General features: G+C 44.6%; 1 protein-coding gene across 1 annotated transcript in view; it reads right to left on the bottom strand.

Moving 5' to 3' along the window:
- Positions 1 to 6,540: 6,540 nt before the first annotated feature.
- senp6a (SUMO specific peptidase 6a) overlaps positions 6,541 to 25,316 on the bottom strand; it is a 38,041-nt gene continuing 19,265 nt past the window's right edge. Inside the window, exons 10-23 of the mRNA XM_087806524.1 lie at positions 22,776 to 22,910; positions 22,634 to 22,667; positions 22,351 to 22,524; positions 21,240 to 21,409; positions 21,041 to 21,189; positions 18,477 to 18,593; positions 18,258 to 18,377; positions 15,795 to 15,887; positions 15,403 to 15,686; positions 15,235 to 15,314; positions 14,329 to 14,405; positions 14,195 to 14,263; positions 13,842 to 13,992; positions 6,541 to 7,059 (exon numbers count right to left, since the gene is read on the bottom strand). Coding sequence (XP_087662650.1) covers positions 6,718 to 7,059; positions 13,842 to 13,992; positions 14,195 to 14,263; positions 14,329 to 14,405; positions 15,235 to 15,314; positions 15,403 to 15,686; positions 15,795 to 15,887; positions 18,258 to 18,377; positions 18,477 to 18,593; positions 21,041 to 21,189; positions 21,240 to 21,409; positions 22,351 to 22,524; positions 22,634 to 22,667; positions 22,776 to 22,910 — 1,995 coding nt within the window. The 3' untranslated portion in view covers positions 6,541 to 6,717. The remainder of the gene's footprint in view (positions 7,060 to 13,841; positions 13,993 to 14,194; positions 14,264 to 14,328; positions 14,406 to 15,234; positions 15,315 to 15,402; positions 15,687 to 15,794; positions 15,888 to 18,257; positions 18,378 to 18,476; positions 18,594 to 21,040; positions 21,190 to 21,239; positions 21,410 to 22,350; positions 22,525 to 22,633; positions 22,668 to 22,775; positions 22,911 to 25,316) is intronic.

Below are 25,316 nucleotides of genomic sequence, written 5' to 3'. Positions count from 1 at the left end.
GTGAGTCAGGTGTATGTGTGTGAGTCAGGTGTGTGTGTGTGTGTGTGTGTGTATGTGAGTGTGAGTCAGGTGTATGTGTGTGTGTATGTGTGTGAGTCAGGTGTGTATGTGTGTGAGTCAGGTGTATGTGTGTGAGTCAGGTGTATGTGTGTGTGTATGTGTGTGAGTCAGGTGTATGTGAGTGTGTATGTGTGTGAGTCAGGTGTATGTGTGTGAGTCAGGTGTGTATGTGTGTGAGTGTGTGAGTGTGAGTCAGGTGTGTGTGTGTGAGTCAGGTGTGTGTATGTGTGTGAGTCAGGTGTGTATGTGTGTGAGTCAGGTGTATGTGTGTGTGTGAGTGTGTGTGAGTCAGGTGTGTATGTGTGTGTGTGTGTGAGTGTGTGTGAGTCAGGTGTGAGTCAGGTGTGTATGTGTCTGAGTGTGTGTCAAGTGTATGTGTGTGTGTGTGTGATATATATATATCCAGTTGTGTTGACACATAATTGTCTTAAACACACAAACTGCATCATGTGACGAGCAGCATGATGTCATCACTTTCATGAGGACTTTAGTCTTTGAGCAACAAGTTTACAACCAGCAGCCATACTGGGCGTGACACCTTTACACAGGTGAGGTCAGAGGTCAGGGCGGGAGAAGAAGAAGCAGCTGTTACGTCACAGTAGTGATGCAAGACCTGGTCCACAGTGAGACCTGGTCCAGTATGACGTGAGACCTGGTCCAGTATGACGCGAGACCCGGTCCAGTATGACATGAGACCTGGTCCAGTATGACCCGGTCCAGTATGACATGAGACCTGGTCCAGTATGACGTGAGACCGGGTCCAGTATGACGCGAGACCTGGTCCAGTATGACGTGAGACCTGGTCCAGTATGACATGAGACCTGGTCCAGTATGACATGAGACCTGGTCCAGTATGACGCGAGACCCGGTCCAGTATGAACGCGAGACCCGGTCCAGTATGACGCGAGACCGGGTCCAGTATGACGCGAGACCGGGTCCAGTATGACGCGAGACCGGGTCCAGTATGACGCGAGACCTGGTCCAGGATGACGCGAGACCTGGTCCAGGATGACGCGAGACCGGGTCCAGTATGACGCGAGACCGGGTCCAGTATGACGCGAGACCGGGTCCACAGCAGTGAGACCGGGTCCAGTATGACGCGAGACCGGGTCCAGTATGACGTGAGACCGGGTCCAGTATGACGCGAGACCGGGTCCACAGCAGCGAGACCGGGTCCACAGCAGTGAGACCGGGTCCAGTATGACATGAAACCGGGTCCAGTATGACGCGAGACCTGGTCCAGTATGACGCGAGACCGGGTCCACAGCAGTGAGACCGGGTCCAGTATAGCGAGACCGGGTCCAGTATGACGCGAGACCCGGTCCAGTATGACGAGAGACCGGGTCCAGTATGACATGAGACCGGGTCCAGTATGACGCGAGACCGGGTCCAATATGACGCGAGACCGGGTCCAGTATGACGTGAGACCGGGTCCAGTATGACGCGAGACCGGGTCCAGTATGACGTGAGACCTGGTCCAGTATGACACGAGACCTGGTCCACAGTGAGACCTGGTCCAGTATGACGCGAGACCGGGTCCAGGATGACGCGAGACCGGGTCCAGTATGACGTGAGACCTGGTCCAGTATGACACGAGACCTGGTCCACAGTGAGACCTGGTCCAGTATGACATGAGACCGGGTCCAGTATGACGCGAGACCGGGTCCAGTATGACGCGAGACCGGGTCCAGTATGACGTGAGACCTGGTCCAGTATGACACGAGACCTGGTCCACAGTGAGACCTGGTCCAGTATGACGCGAGACCGGGTCCAGGATGACGCGAGACCGGGTCCACAGCAGTGAGACCTGGTCCAGTATGACGCGAGACCGGGTCCAGTATGACGCGAGACCGGGTCCAGTATGACGCGAGACCTGGTCCAGTATGACGCGAGACCCGGTCCAGTATGACGCGAGACCGGGTCCACAGCAGTGAGACCGGGTCCAGTATGACGCGAGTCCTGGTCCAGTATGACGCGAGACCTGGTCCAGTATGACGCGAGACCCGGTCCAGTATGACGCGAGACCGGGTCCACAGCAGTGAGACCGGGTCCAGTATGACGCGAGTCCTGGTCCAGTATGACGCGAGACCGGGTCCAGTATGACGCGAGACCGGGTCCACAGCAGTGAGACCGGATCCAGTATGACGCGAGACCGGGTCCAGTATGACGTGAGACCGGGTCCAGTATAGCGAGACCGGGTCCAGTATGACGTGAGACCGGGTCCACAGCAGTGAGACCGGGTCCAGAATGACGCGCTCAGACTCGGGTCTATGAATCCAGACCAGAGCCATCGATCCCAGATCGCGTCGATCGTTCATTGAAGGACCGACGACGCGAACCTTCAAAGGCGGCTCCGGTCACGCGGGTCTGTGCGGGAGCGCGAACTCCAGGCCGGTGCCGGACGGGGCTCCCGCGGCCCGGGACGCGGGTGCCTGCTAGCACCGGCTCTGCTAGCACCGGAGAGGAGCGAGTACCCGGAGAGTCGAGCCTACCTGGTGCGCGCGAGTCCAGGCGAGGGTTGCGTGCGTGTCCCGCGCGGGTAGGTGAGCTCCAGGTGAGCACAGGTGAGTCCAGGTGAGCGTCGTCGGGCCGAACTTCTCCCCGCCCCGCGAGCTCTGCACTCCCGCAGCGATCCTGGGAAACTGGCCCCGTGACGTCACGAGCTGGATCAACACAGGGAGAGGCTCGTGCGCCGACGCGCCTCCGCCTGCAGGGGTCGCTGTGTGTGGTTTTAATTCACGAGCGCCCGCGAAGAAGGTTCTTTCAAAATAAAAGTGTCTTCGTCGTCATGAAGCGGTGAAGATCCGGTTCATCCAGGTTAGTGTGTGTGTGTGTGTGTGTGTGTGTGTGTGTGTGTGTGTGTGTGTGTGTGTGTGTGTGTGTGTGTGTGTGTGTGTGTGTGTGTGTGGGGGTGTGTGTGTGTGTGTGTGTGTGTGTGTGTGAGTGTGTATGTGTGAGTCAGGTGTGTGTGTGTGTGAGTCAGGTGTGAGTCAGGTGTGTGTGTGAGTGTGTATGTGTGTGTGTGTGAGTGTGAGTCAGGTGTGTGTGTGTGTGTGTGAGTGTGAGTCAGGTGTGTGTGAGTGTGTATGAGTGTGAGTCAGGTGTGTGTGTGTGTGTGTGTGAGTGTGAGTCAGGTGTGTGTGAGTGTGTATGAGTGTGAGTCAGGTGTGTGTGGTGTGTGTGTGTATGTGTGTGAGTGTGAGTCAGGTGTGTGTGAGTGTGTATGAGTGTGAGTCAGGTGTGTGTGAGTGTGTATGAGTGTGAGTCAGGTGTGTGTGTGTGTGAGTGTGTATGTGTGTGAGTGTGAGTCAGGTGTGTGTGAGTGTGTATGAGTGTGAGTCAGGTGTGTGTGTGTGAGTGTGTATGTGTGTGAGTGTGAGTCAGGTGTGTGTGGTGTGTGAGTGTGTATGTGTGTGAGTCAGGTGTGTGTGAGTGTGTATGTGTGTGAGTATGAGTCAGGTGTGTGTGAGTGTGTGTGTGAAGAGGTGAAGATCCGGTTCATCCAGGTTAACTCCAGGTTAAGACCAGGTTAAGACCAGGTTAAGACCAGGTTAAGAGCAGGTTAAGAGCAGGTTATGACCAGGTTAAGACCAGGTTAAGACCAGGTTATGACCAGGTTAACCCCAGGTTAAGACCAGGTTAAGACCAGGTTAAGACCAGGTTAACCCCAGGTTAAGACCAGGTTAAGACCAGGTTAAGACCAGGTTATGACCAGGTTAACCCCAGGTTAAGACCAGGTTAAGACCAGACCAGGTTAACCCCAGGTTAAGACCAGGTTATGACCAGGTTAAGACCAGGTTAAGACCAGGTTATGACCAGGTTAAGACCAGGTTAACCCCAGGTTAAGACCAGGTTATGACCAGGTTAAGACCAGGTTAAGACCAGGTTAAGACCAGGTTAAGACCAGGTTAAGACCAGGTTAAGACCAGGTTATGACCAGGTTAAGACCAGGTTAAGACCAGGTTATGACCAGGTTAGTTCTTTGTGACTCTGGTCCAGAAACATCTTAACTAGTAACTATAACTATAACTGATTGACTTACTACACAATGGATCTGACCTGCAACATTGGTCCGGCCTGTCGCTCGTTGATGACATCACAAGTTCAGATGAAGACTTTAGACTTAGTTTGGTCTCTGGAGTGAGTCTGTCGCTCATTGATGACATCACAAGTTCAGATGAAGACTTTAGACTTAGTTTGGTCTCTGGAGTGAGTCTGTCGCTCATTGATGACATCACAAGTTCAGATGAAGACTTTAGACTTAGTTTGGTCTCTGGAGTGAGTCTGTCGCTCATTGATGACATCACAAGTTCAGATGAAGACTTTAGACTTAGTTTGGTCTCAGGAGTGAGTCTGTCGCTCATTGATGACATCACAAGTTCAGATGAAGACTTTAGACTTAGTTTGGTCTCAGGAGTGAGTCTGTCGCTCATTAACGTCTTTTATTAACGTTCACTTAACGTTATATTGATACAATGAACTATTAACTTTAACTTAACTTAACTCAACTATCATTTAATACGTGACGTGTTAGTGAATGAATGAGCTGCAGCTTTAGTTACTAGTTGAACTAGTTAGTCAAGGAGTACAAGAGTAAACACCTGAGGAGGAGGAGGTTATGGAGGAGGTGGTGAAGGAGGTTATGGAGGAGGTGGTGAAGGAGGTTATGAAGGAGGTTATGGAGGAGGTGGAGAAGGAGGTTATGGAGGAGGTGGTGAAGGAGGTTATGGAGGAGGTGGTGAAGGAGGTTATGGAGGAGGTGGTGAAGGAGGAGGTGGTGAAGGAGGTGGTGAAGGAGTTATGAAGGAGGTTATGGAGGAGGAGGTAGTGAAGGAGGTGGTGAAGGAGTTATGAAGGAGGTTATGGAGGAGGTGGTGAAGGAGGTTATGGAGGAGGTGGTGAAGGAGGTTATGGAGGAGGTGGTGAAGGAGGAGGTTATGGAGGAGGTGGAGAAGGAGGTTATGGAGGAGGTGGAGAAGGAGGTTATGGAGGAGGTGGAGAAGGAGGTTATGGAGGAGGTGGTGAAGGAGGAGGTTATGGAGGAGGTGGAGAAGGAGGTTATGGAGGAGGTGGAGAAGGAGGTTATGGAGGAGGTGGTGAAGGAGGTTATGGAGGAGGTGGTGAAGGAGGTTTTGGAGGAGGTGGTGAAGGAGGTTATGGAGGAGGTGGTGAAGGAGGTTATGGAGGAGGTGGTGAAGGAGGTTATGGAGGAGGTGGAGAAGGAGTAGGTGGTGAAGGAGGTTATGGAGTAGGTGGTGAAGGAGGTTATGGAGGAGGTGGTGAAGGAGGTTATGGAGGAGGTGGTGAAGGAGGTTATGGAGGAGGTGGTTATGGAGGAGGTGGTGGAGGAGGTTATGGAGGAGGTGGTGAAGGAGGTTATGGAGGAGGTGGTGAAGGAGGTTATGGAGGAGGTGGTGAAGGAGGTTATGGAGGAGGTGGTGAAGGAGGTTATGGAGGAGGTTATGGAGGAGGTGGTGAAGGAGGAGGTGGTGGAGGAGGTGGTGGAGGTTATGGAGGAGGTGGTGAGGAGGAGGTGGTGGAGGAGGAGGTGGTGGAGGTTATGGAGGAGGTGGTGAAGGAGGTTATGGAGGAGGTTATGGAGGAGGTGGAGAAGGAGTAGATGGTGAAGGAGGAAGTGTTGGAGGTTATGGAGGAGGTGGTGAAGGAGTTATGAAGGAGGTTATGGAGGAGGTGGTGAGGGCTATGGAGGAGGTTATGGAGGAGGTGGTGAAGGAGTTATGAGGAGGTTATGGAGGAGGGTGGTGAGGAGTTATGAAGGAGGTCATGGAGGAGATGGTGAAGGAGTTATGAAGGAGGTTATGGAGGAGGTGGTGAAGGAGTTGTGAAGGAGGTTATGGAGGAGGTGGTGAAGGAGGTTATGGAGGAGGTGGTGAAGGAGGTTATGGAGGAGGTGGTGAAGGAGTTATGAAGGAGGTTATGGAGGAGGTGGAGAAGGAGTAGGTGGTGAAGGAGGAGGTTGTGAAGGAGTTATGAAGGGGAGGTGGTGAGGGAGGGGTTATGGAGGAGGTGGAGAAGGAGGTTATGGAGGAGGTGGTGAAGGAGGTTATGGAGGAGGTGGTGAAGGAGGTTATGGAGGAGGTTATGGAGGAGGTGGTGAAGAGTTATGAAGGAGGTTATGGAGGAGGTGGTGAAGGAGTTATGAAGGAGGTTAGGAGGTTGTGAAGGAGTTATGAAGGAGGTTATGGAGGAGGTGGTGAAGGAGTTATGATGGAGGTTATGGAGGAGGTGGTGAAGGAGTATGAAGGAGTTTATGGAGGAGGTGGGAGGTGGTGAAGGAGGTGGTGAAGGAGGTTATGAAGGAGTTTGGAGGAGGATAGGAGGTGGTGAAGGAGGTTATGGAGGAGGTGGTGAAGGAGTTATGAAGGAGGTGGTGAAGGAGGTTATGGAGGAGGTGGTGAAGGAGTTATGAAGGAGGTGGTGAAGGAGTTATGAAGGAGGAGTTGAACACAAACACACGAGTCATCAAAACGTTCTTTAATGCTCTGAACTCTTAACATTCAACAAATGTCAGCAGGAGCAGCAGCGCCTCCTGCAGGACAAACTACGTCAGTCCTTCACTTAAACTTCCCAACTTAGAAAAAACAGGCGCAGGAGCAGCGTGGGGGGCGTGGCCTCCTGCGTCCACGGCAACATAAGTTAGGGGGGAGACCCGGGGCGAGGGCGTGAGTTCCAAAGGCAACAAAATGAATCCAGCGTCAACATAAACAGCCTCAGGCGTGTGTGTCCAGAGCCTCCTGGATCTCCAGAGCCTCCTGGATCTCCAGAGCCTCCTGGATCTCCAGAGCCTCCTGGATCTCCGGCTCCTCTGAGGACCCGGTCCCGGGCGTCGCCCTCTGGTGGTCCACGGAGCTCCTGCTGCTCCTGCTGCTCCTTCAGCTGCAGGATCAGGTCTCTGATCTCCTGCCGCTTCGTCTTCATGCGCTGCTGCGGGAACCAGTCGGTCAAGTTGAGAGGCAGGTGGAAGCTGGAGATCGGGTTCTGGAAGAGCAGGGTCAGAGGTCAGAGGTCAGAAAGAACAACTTTTCTGGTCATAACAGCTCCTGACTGTAATTACAATGACAAAAACTGTAACTACAATGACAATAGTATGACAAAAACTGTAACTACAATGACAACAACAATATGACAACAACTGTAACTACAATGACAACAACAGTATGACAACAACTGTAACTACAATGACGACAACAACAATATGACAACAACTGTAACTACAATGACAACAGTATGACAACAACTGTAACTACAATGGCAACAGTATGACAACAACTGTAACTACAATGGCAACAGTATGACAACAACTGTAACTACAATGACAACAGTATGACAACAACAGTTACTACAATGACAACAGTATGACAACAACAGTTACTACAATGACAACAGTATGACAACAACTGTAACTACAATGACAACAGTATGACAACAACTGTCACTACAATGACAACAGTATGACAACAACTGTCACTACAATGACAACAGTATGACAACAACAGTTACTACAATGACAACAGTATGACAACAACAGTTACTACAATGGTAACAACTGTAACTACAATGACAACAGTATGACAACAACTGTAACTACAATGACAACCGTATGACAACAACAGTTACTACAATGGCAACAACTGTAACTACAATGACAACAGTATGACAACAACTGTCACTACAATGGCAACAACTGTAACTACAATGACAACAGTATGACAACAACAGTTACTACAATGGCAACAACAATATGACAACAACTGTCACTACAATGGCAACAACTGTAACTACAATGACAACAGTATGACAACAACTGTAACTAAAATGACAACAGTATGACAACAACTGTAAATACAATGGCAACAACAATATAAAAACAAAAACTGTAACTACAATGACAACAACAATATGACAACAACAATATAAAAACAAAAACTGTAACTAAAATGGCAACAACAGTATGACAACAACTGTCACTACAATGGCAACAGTATGACAACAACTGTAACTACAATGGCAACAACAATATAAAAACAAAAACTGTAACTACAATGACAACAACAATATGACAACAACAATATAAAAACAAAAACTGTAACTAAAATGGCAACAACAGTATGACAACAACTGTCACTACAATGGCAACAGTATGACAACAACTGTAACTACAATGACAACAGTATGACAACAACTGTAACTACAATGGCAACAACAATATAAAAACAAAAACTGTAACTAAAATGGCAACAACAGTATGACAACAACTGTCACTACAATGGCAACAACTGTAACTACAATGACAACAGTATGACAACAACTGTAACTACAATGACAACAGTATGACAACAACTGTAACTACAATGGCAACAACAATATAAAAACAAAAACTGTAACTACAATGACAACAACAATATGACAACAATATAAAAACAAAAACTGTAACTAAAATGGCAACAACAGTATGACAACAACTGTCACTACAATGGCAACAGTATGACAACAACTGTAACTACAATGGCAACAACAATATAAAAACAAAAACTGTAACTACAATGACAACAACAATATGACAACAACAATATAAAAACAAAAACTGTAACTAAAATGGCAACAACAGTATGACAACAACTGTAACTACAATGACAACAACAATATAAAAACAAAAACTGTAACTACAATGACAACAATATAAAAACAAAAACTGTAACTAAAATGGCAACAACAGTATGACAACAACTGTAACTACAATGGCAACAACAATATAAAAACAACAACTGTAACTACAATGACAACAACAATATAAAAACAAAAACTGTAACTAAAATGGCAACAACAGTATGACAACAACTGTAACTACAATGACAACAACAATATAAAAACAAAAACTGTAACTAAAATGGCAACAACAGTATGACAACAACATGACAACAACAATATAAAAACAAAAACTGTAACTAAAATGGCAACAACAGTATGACAACAACTGTCACTACAATGGCAACAACAGTATGACAACAACTGTCACTACAATGACAACAGTATGACAACAACTGTCACTACAATGGCAACAACAGTATGACAACAACTGTAACTACAATGGCAACAACAGTATGACAACAACTGTAACTACAATGGCAACAGTATGACAACAACTGTAACTACAATGACAACAACAGTATGACAACAACTGTAACTACAATGACAACAACAGTATGACAACAACAGTTACTACAATGGCAACAACAGTATGACAACAACTGTCACTACAATGACAACAGTATGACAACAACTGTAACTACAATGGCAACAACAGTATGACAACAACTGTAACTACAATTACAACAGTATGACAACAACTGTAACTACAATGGCAACAACAGTATGACAACAACTGTAACTACAATGGCAACAGTATGACAACAACTGTAACTACAATGGCAACAACAGTATGACAACAACTGTAACTACAATGACAACAGTATGACAACAACTGTAACTACAATGACAACAGTATGACAACAACTGTAACTACAATGGCAACAACAGTATGACAACAACAGTTACTGTCTACTGACTCCTTTAAGAAACATCTTAAGACGTTTCTATTTGTTCAGGCTTTTCCTTGAATTTCTCGAACTCCTGTGTTGTTCTCGGTGTTGTCTTGATCTTTGAAGTATGTACTGTTTTGAGTATTGTTTTGATTGTTAAAGCGCTTTGTGACCCTGGTCTCGAAAAGCGCTATATAAATATATATTACTTACTTACTTACTTACTTACAATGACAACAATGTGCCAACAACTGTCACTACAATGGCAACAACAGTATGACAACAACTGTCACTACAATGGCAACAACAGTATGACAACAACTGTCACTACAATGGCAACAAGAGTATGACAACAACTGTCACTACAATGGCAACAACAGTATGACAACAACTGTCACTACAATGACAACAGTATGACAACAACTGTAACTACAATGACAACAATATGCCAACAACTGTCACTACAATGGCAACAACAATATAAAAACAAAAACTGTAACTAAAATGGCAACAACAGTATGACAACAACTGTCACTACAATGACAACAGTATGACAACAACTGTAACTACAATGGCAACAACAGTATGACAACAACTGTAACTACAATGACAACAGTATGACAACAACTGTAACTACAATGGCAACATCAGTATGACAACAACTGTAACTACAATGACAACAGTATGACAACAACTGTAACTACAATGGCAACAACAATATGACAACAACTGCAACTACAATGACAACAACTGTAACTACAATGGCAACAACAGTATGACAACAACAGTTACTACAATGACAACAATATGCCAACAACTGTCACTACAATGGCAACAACAGTATGACAACAACAGTTACTACAATGGCAACAACAATATGACAACAACTGCCACTACAATGGCAACAACAGTATGACAACAACAGTTACTACAATGACAACAATATTCCAACAACTGTCACTACAATGGCAACAACAGTATGACAACAACTGTCACTACAATGGCAACAACAATATGACAACAACTGTCACTACAATGACAACAATATTCCAACAACTGTCACTACAATGGCAACAACAGTATGATAACAACTGTCACTACAATGACAACAACAATATGACAACAACTGTCACTACAATGACAACAATATTCCAACAACTGTCACTACAATGGCAACAACAGTATGATAACAACTGTCACTACAATGGCAACAACAATATGACAACAACTGCCACTACAATGGCAACAACAGTATGACAACAACAGTTACTACAATGACAACAATATTCCAACTGTCACTACAATGGCAACAACAGTATGACAACAACAGTAACTACAATGACAACAATATGACAACAACAACAGTAACTACAATGACAACAATATGACAACAACTGTCACTACAATGACAACAACAACAGTAACTACAACGACAACAATATGACAACTGTAACTACAATAGCAACAACAATATGACAACTACAACAACAGTAACTACAATTACAAAAAGACAATAACAACAACAACTGAAACTACAATGGCAACAGTATGACAACAACTGTAACTACAATGGCAACAACAGTATGACAACAACTGTCAACAACAGTATGACAACAACAGTTACTACAATGGCAACAACAGTATGACAACAACTGTCACTACAATGGCAACAACAGTATGACAACAACTGTCACTACAATGGCAACAACAGTATGACAACAACAGTTACTACAATGGCAACAACAGTATGACAACAACTGTCACTACAATGGCAACAACAGTATGACAACAACAGTTACTACAATGGCAACAACAGTATGACAACAACTGTCACTACAATGACAACAGTATGACAACAAATGTAACTACAATGGCAACAACAATATGACAACAACAATATAAAAACAAAAACTGTAACTAAAATGGCAACAGTATGACAACAACTGTCACTACAATGGCAACAACAGTATGACAACAACTGTCACTACAATGACAACAGTATGACAACAACTGTAACTACAATGGCAACAACAGTATGACAACAACTGTAACTACAATGACAACAGTATGACAACAACTGTAACTACAATTACAACAGTATGACAACAACTGTAACTACAATGGCAACAACAGTATGACAACAACTGTAACTACAATGGCAACAGTATGACAACAACTGTAACTACAATGGCAACAACAGTATGACAACAACTGTAACTACAATGACAACAGTATGACAACAACTGTAACTACAATGACAACAGTATGACAACAACTGTAACTACAATGACAACAGTATGACAACAACTGTAACTACAATGGCAACAACAGTATGACAACAATGTGCCAACAACTGTCACTACAATGGCAACAACAGTATGACAACAACTGTCACTACAATGGCAACAACAGTATGACAACAACTGTCACTACAATGGCAACAAGAGTATGACAACAACTGTCACTACAATGGCAACAACAGTATGACAACAACTGTCACTACAATGACAACAGTATGACAACAACTGTAACTACAATGACAACAATATGCCAACAACTGTCACTACAATGGCAACAACAATATAAAAACAAAAACTGTAACTAAAATGGCAACAACAGTATGACAACAACTGTCACTACAATGACAACAGTATGACAACAACTGTAACTACAATGGCAACAACAGTATGACAACAACTGTAACTACAATGACAACAGTATGACAACAACTGTAACTACAATGGCAACATCAGTATGACAACAACTGTAACTACAATGACAACAGTATGACAACAACTGTAACTACAATGGCAACAACAGTATGACAACAACAGTTACTACAATGACAACAATATGCCAACAACTGTCACTACAATGGCAACAACAGTATGACAACAACAGTTACTACAATGGCAACAACAATATGACAACAACTGCCACTACAATGGCAACAACAGTATGACAACAACAGTTACTACAATGACAACAATATTCCAACAACTGTCACTACAATGGCAACAACAGTATGACAACAACTGTCACTACAATGGCAACAACAATATGACAACAACTGTCACTACAATGGCAACAACAGTATGATAACAACTGTCACTACAATGACAACAACAATATGACAACAACTGTCACTACAATGACAACAATATTCCAACAACTGTCACTACAATGGCAACAACAGTATGATAACAACTGTCACTACAATGGCAACAACAATATGACAACAACTGCCACTACAATGGCAACAACAGTATGACAACAACAGTTACTACAATGACAACAATATTCCAACTGTCACTACAATGGCAACAACAGTATGACAACAACAGTAACTACAATGACAACAATATGACAACAACAACAGTAACTACAATGACAACAATATGACAACAACTGTCACTACAATGACAACAACAACAGTAACTACAACGACAACAATATGACAACTGTAACTACAATAGCAACAACAATATGACAACTACAACAACAGTAACTACAATTACAAAAAGACAATAACAACAACAACTGAAACTACAATGACAACAGTATGACAACAACTGTAACTACAATGGCAACAACAGTATGACAACAACGGTTACTACAATGGCAACAACAGTATGACAACAACTGTCACTACAATGGCAACAACAGTATGACAACTGTCACTACAATGGCAACAACAGTATGACAACAACTGTCACTACAATGGCAACAACAGTAACTACAATGACAAAAATATGACAACAACTGTCACTACAATGATATGAACAACTGTCACTACAATGATACCAACAACTGTAACTACAATGACAACAATATGACAACAACTGTCACCACAATGACAACGACAACAATATGACAACTGTAACTACAATAGCAACAACAATATAACAACTGAAACTACAATGGTAACAACAATATAACAACCGCAACTGTAACTACAATGACAACAACAACATAACAACAATAAGTTTAACTACAATGACAACATTACAATAATTGTAATTACGATGACAACAACATAACAACCAATGTCATTACAATGACAACAACAACAATTGTAACTACAGTGACACACATTTATCAACAACAATTGTGAGAAAGGCAACAACAGTAACAAAGACAAAAAGTACATGTAAAAACATTGACAGTAAAAATAGTAGCTAAAAACAACAGCGAGCAGAACAGCGTCAGTCAGACACTCACCTGGAAGAAGCTCTCCACGTACTGCAGCACATACACTCCACAGTCACTGAAGTTGTCCTGCTGAGGCACTCGAGGACTCGAACCCTTCATCGAGTCTTTCCCAAAACTACGCTCCGTCCCTTTACGGACCTGCCACTCCACCTCCAGGTACCTGGACACACACACTTGACCATCAACACAATGGTACGCACAACAACGTTGATATGACGACACACAGGCATGACGTCGTTCTGGTCACACTAACGTTAGTATTCAAGAGGTCAACTATTAGAAGAGGGGTCAGTCTGACCCGCTCATACACGTGCATCTGTGTGACCCTCAATAAAGTTGTGGTTGTCATCAGAGGGACTCACTCTCTCAGAGTCTTGATCACACTGGACCTGGCCGGACCCCTCAGTGAGTCCATGATGAGGATGCACGGCCTGGAGACAGAGAGAGGCGTCAACAGCGCCCCCTGCAGGCGACGAACACAAGAGCAGGAACTCACTGTTTGCATACGTTGGCGTGAGACGTCAGAGAGTTGTTGTCAGAGGAGAGAAGCTCGTCGTTCTCGCTGCAGTCGTCCTGAAAGACACACAGTTACTGTCACTGAGCCCCTCTCCTCCTCTTGGTCTTCCTTCACTGCTGTATCTCTGGGTGATATTTCAGCACTAGTGAACAAGATGAAACCCTCCTCTTACTCAGATGACGTCCTTCCTTGTAGGCTTTTTATCAAAGTATTTGATGTAATTGACCCCTGAGTTACCAATATGGTGAACCTCTCCCTTTCCACAGGGGTTTTTAATGCATTTAAACCATTGTGGATCATGATCTGGATCTTATAATCCATGTGTTTGTTTCTTCTCGCCTGGACTATTGTAACAGTTTGTTTTCATGTCTTAACAAGAAGGATGTGTCTCGCCTCCGGATCCAGACTTACACCCCAGCTCGGGCTCTGAGGTCTGTGGATCAGAATCTACTGATGGTTCCTGAACTTCCGGACCAGAGGAGAGAAATCCTTCCAGACTGTTTGCTCCTAAGCTTTGGAACCATCTCTGTGTTTGATGATCTACTGACTCCTTCAAGAAACATCTGTGTTTGATGATCTACTGACTCCTTCAAGAAACATCTGTGTTTGATGATCTACTGACTCCTTTAAGAAACATCTGTGTTTGATGATCTACTGACTCCTTCAAGAAACATCTGTGTTTGATGATCTACTGACTCCTTCAAGAAACATCTGTGTTTGATGATCTACTGACTCCTTCAAGAAACATCTGTGTTTGATGATCTACTGACTCCTTCAAGAAACATCTGTGTTTGATGATCTACTGACTCCTTCAAGAAACATCTGTGTGTTTGATGATGAGAAACAAACAGTTGTGCGACTACGAGGAGAGGTCAAGGGTCACACCTGACAGGAGCTCTGGTCGTCAGAAAAGTTCAAGGCGTCGTCTCCTGACCCGTAACTCAGGCTGATGCGGTGAAGTTCGCCTGCACAAGAGACACAAGTTTCAACACCTTCACACTGAGACACACAACTAGAAGGAGAACGACACAATCATGTGACCAGTCAACTCACTAGTGCACTGTGGCTCTGGCTGACCGTCGTCGGCCTCCTGACCTCTGACCTCGGGTCTCTCCGCCTCTCCTCCGTTGCGGCGCTCAGGAGTGTCGGGGTCGCAGGCGTCCTTCTCCGGGGAGAGGGGCCGGCAGTGGTCCGGGAGGTGGTCCGGGAGGTGGTCCGGGAGGTGGTCCGGGAGGTGGTCCGAGGGCAGAGACGAGGGCGAGGGATGGAGAGAGTTGACGTCCAGCACTGGAGCCTCCAGACCAGGGAAGCAAATGACGGCCAAATACCAGTGAGCCCTGAAGACACACAAGGTTTGTGTGAGTGTGCGTGAGTGTGTGTGTGTGTGTGTGTGAGTGTGTGTGAGTGTGTGTGAGTGTGTGAGTGTAAGGTCTTTGTTGACTCACGACTCGTTGATGGGGACAAAGATGAAATCTTTCTGGAACAAATCCACATGTCGTGTCCAGGTCTTGACCCTGTTGTGTTTCCTCTTGGAGATCCTGGAGAGGAGGATGAAGAGGAGGATGATGAAGAGGATGAAGAGGAGAAGGATGAAGAGGAGGATGAAGAGGAGGGTGATGAAGAGGAGGAGGATGAAGAGGAGGGTGATGAAGAGGAGGAGGATGAAGAGGAGGATGAAGAGGAGGATGATAAAGAGGAGGATGAAGAGGAGGGTGAAGAGGAGGATGATGAAGAGGAGGATGAAGAGGAGGGTGAAGAGGAGGATGATGAAGAGGATGATGAAGAGGAGGGTGAAGAGGAGGATGATGAAGAGGAGGATGAAGAGGAGGGTGATGAAGAGGAGGATGATGAAGAGGAGGAGGATGAAGAGGAGGATGAAGAGGAGGATGAAGAGGAGGAGGATGAAGAGGAGGATGAAGAGGAGGAGGATGAAGAGGAGGATGAAGAGGAGGAGGATGAAGAGGAGGATGAAGAGGATGAAGAGGAGGATGAAGAGGAGGATGAAGAGGAGGATGAAGTGGAGGATGAAGAGGAGGATGAAGAGGAGGATGAAGAGGAGGATGAAGTGGAGGATGAAGAGGAGGATGAAGAGGAGGAGGATGAAGAGGAGGATGAAGAGGATGATGATGAAGAGGAGGATGATGAAGAGGAGGATGAAGAGGAGGATGAAGAGGAGGATGAAGAGGAGGATGAAGAGGAGGATGAAGTGGAGGATGAAGTGGAGGATGAAGAGGAGGATGAAGAGGAGGATGAAGTGGAGGATGAAGAGGAGGAGGAGGAGGAGGAAGAGGAGGATGAAGAGGAGGAGGATGAAGAGGAGGAGGATGAAGTGGAGGATGAAGAGGAGGAGGATGAAGTGGAGGATGAAGAGGAGGAGGAGGAGGAGGAGGAAGAGGAGGATGAAGAGGAGGAGGATGAAGAGGAGGATGAAGAGGAGGAAGAGGAGGAGGAAGAGGAGGATGAAGAGGAGGATGAAGAGGAGGAGGAAGAGGAGGAGGAAGAGGAGGAGGAAGAGGAGGATGAAGAGGAGGATGAAGTGGAGGATGAAGAGGAGGATGAAGAGGAGGATGAAGAGGAGGAGGATGAAGAGGAGGAGGATGAAGAGGATGATGATGAAGAGGAGGATGAAGAGGAGGATGAAGAGGATGAAGAGGAGGATGAAGAGGAGGATGAAGAGGAGGATGAAGTGGAGGATGAAGAGGAGGATGAAGAGGAGGAGGAAGAGGAGGAGGAAGAGGAGGAGGAAGAGGAGGATGAAGAGGAGGATGAAGAGGAGGATGAAGAGGAGGAGGAAGAGGAGGATGAAGAGGAGGATGAAGAGGAGGAGGAAGAGGAGGAGGAAGAGGAGGAGGAAGAGGAGGAGGAAGAGGAGGATGAAGAGGAGGATGAAGAGGAGGAGGAAGAGGAGGATGAAGAGGAGGATGAAGAGGAGGAGGAAGAGGAGGATGAAGAGGAGGATGAAGAGGAGGATGAAGAGGAGGAGGAAGAGGAGGAGGAAGAGGGTGATGAAGAGGAGGATGAAGAGGAGGAGGAAGAGGAGGAGGAAGAGGAGGATGAAGAGGAGGATGAAGAGGAGGAGGAAGAGGAGGATGAAGAGGAGGAGGAGGAGGAGGAGGAAGAGGAGGATGAAGAGGAGGAGGATGAAGAGGAGGAGGATGAAGAGGAGGATGAAGAGGAGGAGGAAGAGGAGGAGGAAGAGGAGGAGGAAGAGGAGGATGAAGAGGAGGAGGATGAAGAGGAGGATGAAGAGGAGGAGGAAGAGGAGGAGGAAGAGGAGGAGGAAGAGGAGGAGGAAGAGGAGGATGAAGAGGAGGATGAAGTGGAGGATGAAGAGGAGGATGAAGAGGAGGATGAAGAGGAGGAGGATGAAGAGGAGGAGGATGAAGAGGATGATGATGAAGAGGAGGATGAAGAGGAGGATGAAGAGGATGAAGAGGAGGATGAAGAGGAGGATGAAGAGGAGGATGAAGTGGAGGATGAAGAGGAGGATGAAGAGGAGGAGGAAGAGGAGGAGGAAGAGGAGGAGGAAGAGGAGGATGAAGAGGAGGATGAAGAGGAGGATGAAGAGGAGGAGGAAGAGGAGGATGAAGAGGAGGATGAAGAGGAGGAGGAAGAGGAGGAGGAAGAGGAGGAGGAAGAGGAGGATGAAGAGGAGGATGAAGAGGAGGAGGAAGAGGAGGATGAAGAGGAGGATGAAGAGGAGGAGGAAGAGGAGGATGAAGAGGAGGATGAAGAGGAGGAGGAAGAGGAGGAGGAAGAGGGTGATGAAGAGGAGGATGAAGAGGAGGAGGAAGAGGAGGAGGAAGAGGAGGAGGAAGAGGAGGAGGAAGAGGAGGAGGAAGAGGAGGATGAAGAGGAGGATGAAGAGGAGGATGAAGAGGGTGATGAAGAGGAGGAGGAAGACTCACGGCAGGTTGGTAGCAGGTTGGATCCTCCTCTCTCTCTGATTCAGCCTCTTGTAGAAGAAGGAGCTGAAGACGTGGATCATCTGAGCTTCTTCTTTTCTCAACTTCTCCAGGACCAGGTACCTGCAGCAGGAGGGAGGTTCAGGTGTGTAGACACACACACACACACACACACACACACACTCAGACACACACACACACACACACACACACGAGACTCACTTCAGGTAAAAGTCTATGATGACGTCGTTGAGGAACTCTTGCTCGTTTAGACAGTGAAGGTCTTCGTTAGTGACGGATATACCTCCTGTAGCTGGAGGAGGAGGATACACCATCAACCTGTACACACATGTATATACACACCATCAACCTGTACACACATGTATATACACACCATCAACCTGTACACACATGTATATACACACCATCAACCTGTACACACATGTATATACACACCATCAACCTGTACACACATGTATATACACACCATCAACCTGTACACACGTGTATATACACACCATCAACCTGTACACACGTGTATATACACACCATCAACCTGTACACACGTGTATATACACACCATCAACCTGTACACACGTGTATATACACACCATCAACCTGTACACACATGTATATACACACCATCAACCTGTACACACATGTATATACACACCATCAACCTGTACACACATGTATATACACACCATCAACCTGTACACACATGTATATACACACCATCAACCTGTACACACATGTATATACACACCATCAACCTGTACACACATGTATATACACACCATCAACCTGTACACACATGTATATACACACCATCAACCTGTACACACATGTATATACACACCATCAACCTGTACACACATGTATATACACACCATCAACCTGTACACACATGTATATACACACCATCAACCTGTACACACATGTATATACACACCATCAACCTGTACACACATGTATATACACACCATCAACCTGTACACACATGTATATACACACCATCAACCTGTACACACATGTATATACACACCATCAACCTGTACACACATGTATATACACACCATCAACCTGTACACACATGTATATACACACCATCAACCTGTACACACATGTATATACACACCATCAACCTGTACACACATGTATACACACCATCAACCTGTACACACATGTATATACACACCATCAACCTGTACACACATGTATATACACACCATCAACCTGTACACACATGTATATACACACCATCAACCTGTACACACGTGTATATACACACCATCAACCTGTACACACGTGTATATACACACCATCAACCTGTACACACGTGTATATACACACCATCAACCTGTACACACATGTATATACACACCATCAACCTGTACACACATGTATATACACACCATCAACCTGTACACACATGTATATACACACCATCAACCTGTACACACATGTATATACACACCATCAACCTGTACACACATGTATATACACACCATCAACCTGTACACACATGTATATACACACCATCAACCTGTACACACATGTATATACACACCATCAACCTGTACACACATGTATATACACACCATCAACCTGTACACACATGTATATACACACCATCAACCTGTACACACATGTATATACACACCATCAACCTGTACACACATGTATATACACACCATCAACCTGTACACTCATGTATATACACACCATCAACCTGTACACACATGTATATACACACCATCAACCTGTACACACATGTATATACACACCATCAACCTGTACACACATGTATATACACACCATCAACCTGTACACACATGTATATACACACCATCAACCTGTACACACATGTATATACACACCATCAACCTGTACACACACGTATATACACACCATCAACCTGTACACACACGTATATACACACCATCAACCTGTACACACATGTATATACACACCATCAACCTGTACACACATGTATATACACACCATCAACCTGTACACACATGTATATACACACCATCAACCTGTACACACATGTATATACACACCATCAACCTGTACACACACGTATATACACACCATCAACCTGTACACACACGTATATACACACCATCAACCTGTACACACACGTATATACACACCATCAACCTGTACACACATGTATATACACACCATCAACCTGTACACACATGTATATACACACCATCAACCTGTACACACATGTATATACACACCATCAACCTGTACACACATGTATATACACACCATCAACCTGTACACACATGTATATACACACCATCAACCTGTACACACATGTATATACACACCATCAACCTGTACACACATGTATATACACACCATCAACCTGTACACACATGTATATACACACCATCAACCTGTACACACATGTATATACACACCATCAACCTGTACACACATGTATATACACACCATCAACCTGTACACACGTGTATATACACACCATCAACCTGTACACACGTGTATATACACACCATCAACCTGTACACACGTGTATATACACACCATCAACCTGTACACACATGTATATACACACCATCAACCTGTACACACATGTATATACACACCATCAACCTGTACACACACGTATATACACACCATCAACCTGTACACACACGTATATACACACCATCAACCTGTACACACACGTATATACACACCATCAACCTGTACACACATGTATATACAAACACACACACACACACACACACACACACACACACACTGACTTGATGATGGGTCCAGAGAAGGTCGTCTGAACGTCACTCATGTCTTCATTGTCCTCCTGGAAGTTCAGGCTGTTGTGTCTCAAGGACATACGCGTGACGACGCTGGACGTCGCCGCCCTGCTGGCCACCGGCAGTTTGGCAGGGTTGAGCTGCGGGGGAGCGGGTCAGTCCTGGACCAGAACAATGAGGCCTTCGGTACCTTGTGGAAGTTGACCAGGCGACAGTTGGCCTCGTCGAAGCTCAGCCGGGACGGGAAGTCTGGCAGACCGTTGTTCCGGCCCACGTCTCCCAGGATGTCCTCCAGGATCCGCTGCTCCCTCAGAGGGAGACCGTTCTCGAAGATCAGCACGATGTACTTCTCGTCCAGCTCTGCAGGGTCAGAGGGTCACAGACCGCCTCAGTCAGAGACCTCCTTAGTCAGAGACCGCCTTAGTCAGAGACCGCCTCGGTCACAGATCGCCTCAGTCACGGACCGCCTCAGTCACGGACCGCCTTAGTCACGGACCGCCTCAGTCAGAGACCGCCTCAGTCAGAGACCGCCTCAGTCAGAGACCGCCTTAGTCAGAGACCGCCTCAGTCAGAGACCGCCTCAGTCATGGACCGCCTCAGTCATGGACCGCCTCAGTCATGGACCGCCTCAGTCAGAGACCGCCTCAGTCAGAGACCGCCTCAGTCAGAGACCGCCTCAGTCAGAGACCGCCTCAGTCAGAGACCGCCTCAGTCAGAGACCGCCTTAGTCAGAGACCGCCTTAGTCAGAGACCGCCTTAGTCAGAGACCGCCTCAGTCAGAGACCGCCTCAGTCACAGACCTCCTCAGTCAGAGACCGCCTCAGTCAGAGACCGCCTCAGTCAGAGACCGAGACTCAGTTACAGACCGAGACTCAGTTACAGACCGCCTCGGTCACAGACCGCCTCAGTCAGAGACCGCCTCAGTCAGAGACCACCTCAGTCAGAGACCACCTCGGTCAGAGACCACCTTAGTCAGAGACCGCCTCAGTCAGAGACCGCCTCAGTCACAAACCGAGACTCAGTTACAGACCGAGACTCAGTTACAGACCGAGACTCAGTTACAGACCGCCTCGGTCACAGACCGCCTCAGTCAGAGACCGCCTTAGTCAGAGACCACCTTAGTCAGAGACCACCTTAGTCAGAGACCACCTTAGTCAGAGACCGCCTCGGTCACAGACCGCCTTAGTCAGAGACCGCCTTAGTCAGAGACCACCTTAGTCACAGACCGCCTCAGTCACAGACCATCTCGGTCACAGACCGCCTCGGTCAGAGACCGCCTCGGTCGCGCACGAGTCTCTCACCGTCGCCCGCGCTGTCGAACCACACGCCCTCCTCTCTGGACATACGGAAGTGTTGCCGCAGACGACTGCAGCCGTCCTCGGACGTCTGGAAGAACAGCACCGGCAGCTTCCTGACGTTACACCACTCACAGGTGAGCAGCTCCGACGTCTGCACACGCACACTCTCCTCCACACCTGTCGACAAACACACACACGTGTGACACCCGTGTGTGTGTGTGTGTGTGTGTGTGTGTGTGTGTGTGTGTGTGTGTGTGTGTGTGTGTGTGGGGGACTAATGTAGTACCTTTCATCTCCACCAGGATGAAGTCCACGTCAAACTGAGAGAGAGAAGACACACTCTCATGATCACACAAAGTGCAACAACACACACACAACTCTGGCAGGAGCATCAGTCGTGCGTCTACAGCGGAGGGTGATGGACTCACGATGACGGGTTTGGCCACCATCCTCCTCAGGGTTCCTACTCTGACGCTGCGACACTCCAGGACGATGTTGTAACACTTGCCCTCCGTCACTCTGGCCTTCTTCAGCAGAGGAGAGTCCGGAGGCTGGTTCCCGAACTGAAGGGAGGAGAGAGAATAAAAGACGAGATAATCTAGGGACGAGAATAAAAGACGAGATAATCTAGTGACGAGAATAAAAGACGAGATAATCTAGTGACGAGAATAAAAGATGAGATAATCTAGAGAAGAAAATAAAAGATGAAAAAATCTAGAGAAGAAAATAAAAGACGAGATAATCTAGTGACGAGAATAAAAGACGAGATAATCTAGTGAAGAAAATAAAAAAAGAGATAATCTAGTGAAGAGAATAAAAGATGAGATAATCTAGTGACGAGAATAAAAGACGAGATAATCTAGTGAAGAAAATAAAAGACGAGATAATCTAGTGACGAGAATAAAAGACGAGATAATCTAGTGACGAAAATAAAAGACGAGATAATCTAGTGACGAGAATAAAAGACGAGATAATCTAGTGACGAGAATAAAAGATGAGATAATCTAGTGAAGAGAATAAAAGATGAGATAATCTAGTGACGAGAATAAAAGATGAGATAATCTAGTGACGAGAATAAAAGATGAAATAATCTAGTGACGAGAATAAAAGATGAAATAATCTAGTGAAGAAAATAAAAGACGAGATAATCTAGTGACGAGAATAAAAGACAAGATAATCTAGTGACGAAAATAAAAGATGAGATAATCTAGTGACGAAAATAAAAGACGAGATAATCTAGTGACGAGAATAAAAGACGAGATAATCTAGTGACGAGAATAAAAGACGAGATAATCTAGTGACGAGAATAAAAGACGAGATAATCTAGAGAAGAAAATAAAAGATGAGATAATCTAGTGACGAGAATAAAAGACGAGATAATCTAGTGAAGAAAATAAAAGATGAGATAATCTAGTGAAGAAAATAAAAGACGAGATAATCTAGTGACGAAAATAAAAGATGAGATAATCTGGAGAAGAAAATAAATACGAGATAATCTAGTGAAGAAAATAAACGAGATAATCTAGTGACGAAAATAAAAGACGAGATAATCTAGTGACGAAAATAAAAGATGAGATAATCTAGTGAAGAAAATAAAAGATGAGATAATGTAGTGAAGAAAATAAATACGAGATAATCTAGTGAAGAAAATAAAAGATGAAATAATCTAGTGAAGAAAATAAAAGATCAGATAATCTAGTGAAGAAAATAAAAGATCAGATAATCTAGTGAAGAAAATAAATACGAGATAATCTAGTGAAGAAAATAAAAGACGAGATAATCTAGTGACGAAAATAAAAGACGAGATAATCTAGTGAAGAAAATAAAAGATGAGATAATCTAGTGACGAAAATAAAAGATGAGATAATCTAGTGACAAAAATAAAAGATGAGATAATCTAGGGACGAGAATAAAAGACGAGATAATCTAGTGACGAAAATAAAAGATGAGATAATCTAGTGACGAGAATAAAAGATGAGATAATCTAGTGAAGAAAATAAAAGATGAGATAATTTAGTGAAGAAAATAAAAGACGAGATAATCTAGTGACAAAATAAAAGACGAGATAATCTAGTGAAGAAAAAAAAGATGAGATAATCTAGTGAAGAAAATAAAAGACGAGATAATCTAGTGACGAAAATAAAAGATGAGATAATCTAGTGACGAAAATAAAAGATGAGATAATCTAGTGACGAAAATAAAAGATGAGATAATCTAGTGAAGAAAATAAAAGATGAAATAATCTAGTGAAGAAAATAAAAGATGAGATAATCTAGTGACGAAAATAAAAGATGAGATAATCTAGTGAAGAAAATAAAAGATGAGATAATCTAGTGAAGAAAATAAAAGATGAGATAATCTAGTGAAGAAAATAAAAGATGAAATAATCTAGTGAAGAAAATAAAAGATGAAATAATCTAGTGAAGAAAATAAAAGATGAGATAATCTAGTGAAGAAAATAAAAGACGAGATAATCTAGTGAAGAAAATAAAAGATGAGATAATCTAGTGAAGAAAATAAATACGAGATAATCTAGTGAAGAAAATAAAAGATGAGATAATCTAGTGAAGAAAATAAATACGAGATAATCTAGTGAAGAAAATAAAAGATGAGATAATCTAGTGACGAAAATAAAAGATGAAATAATCTAGTGAAGAAAATAAAAGATGAGATAATCTAGTGAAGAAAATAAAAGACGAGATAATCTAGTGAAGAAAATAAAAGATGAGATAATCTAGTGAAGAAAATAAATACGAGATAATCTAGTGAAGAAAATAAAAGACGAAATAATCTAGTGAAGAAAATAAAAGATGAGATAATCTAGTGAAGAAAATAAAAGACGAGATAATCTAGTGACGAGAATAAAAGACGAGATAATCTAGTGACGATAATAAAAGACGAGATAATCTAGTGAAGAAAATAAAAGATGAGATAATTTAGTGAAGAAAATAAAAGACGAGATAATCTAG

Source organism: Callionymus lyra, chromosome 13 (assembly GCF_982586985.1).
Source record: "Callionymus lyra chromosome 13, fCalLyr1.hap1.1, whole genome shotgun sequence".
Taxonomy (NCBI): Eukaryota; Metazoa; Chordata; class Actinopteri; order Syngnathiformes; family Callionymidae; genus Callionymus; species Callionymus lyra.
Note: the sequence above shows the minus strand (reverse complement) of the source record. Positions and strands in the feature narration are given on the sequence as shown.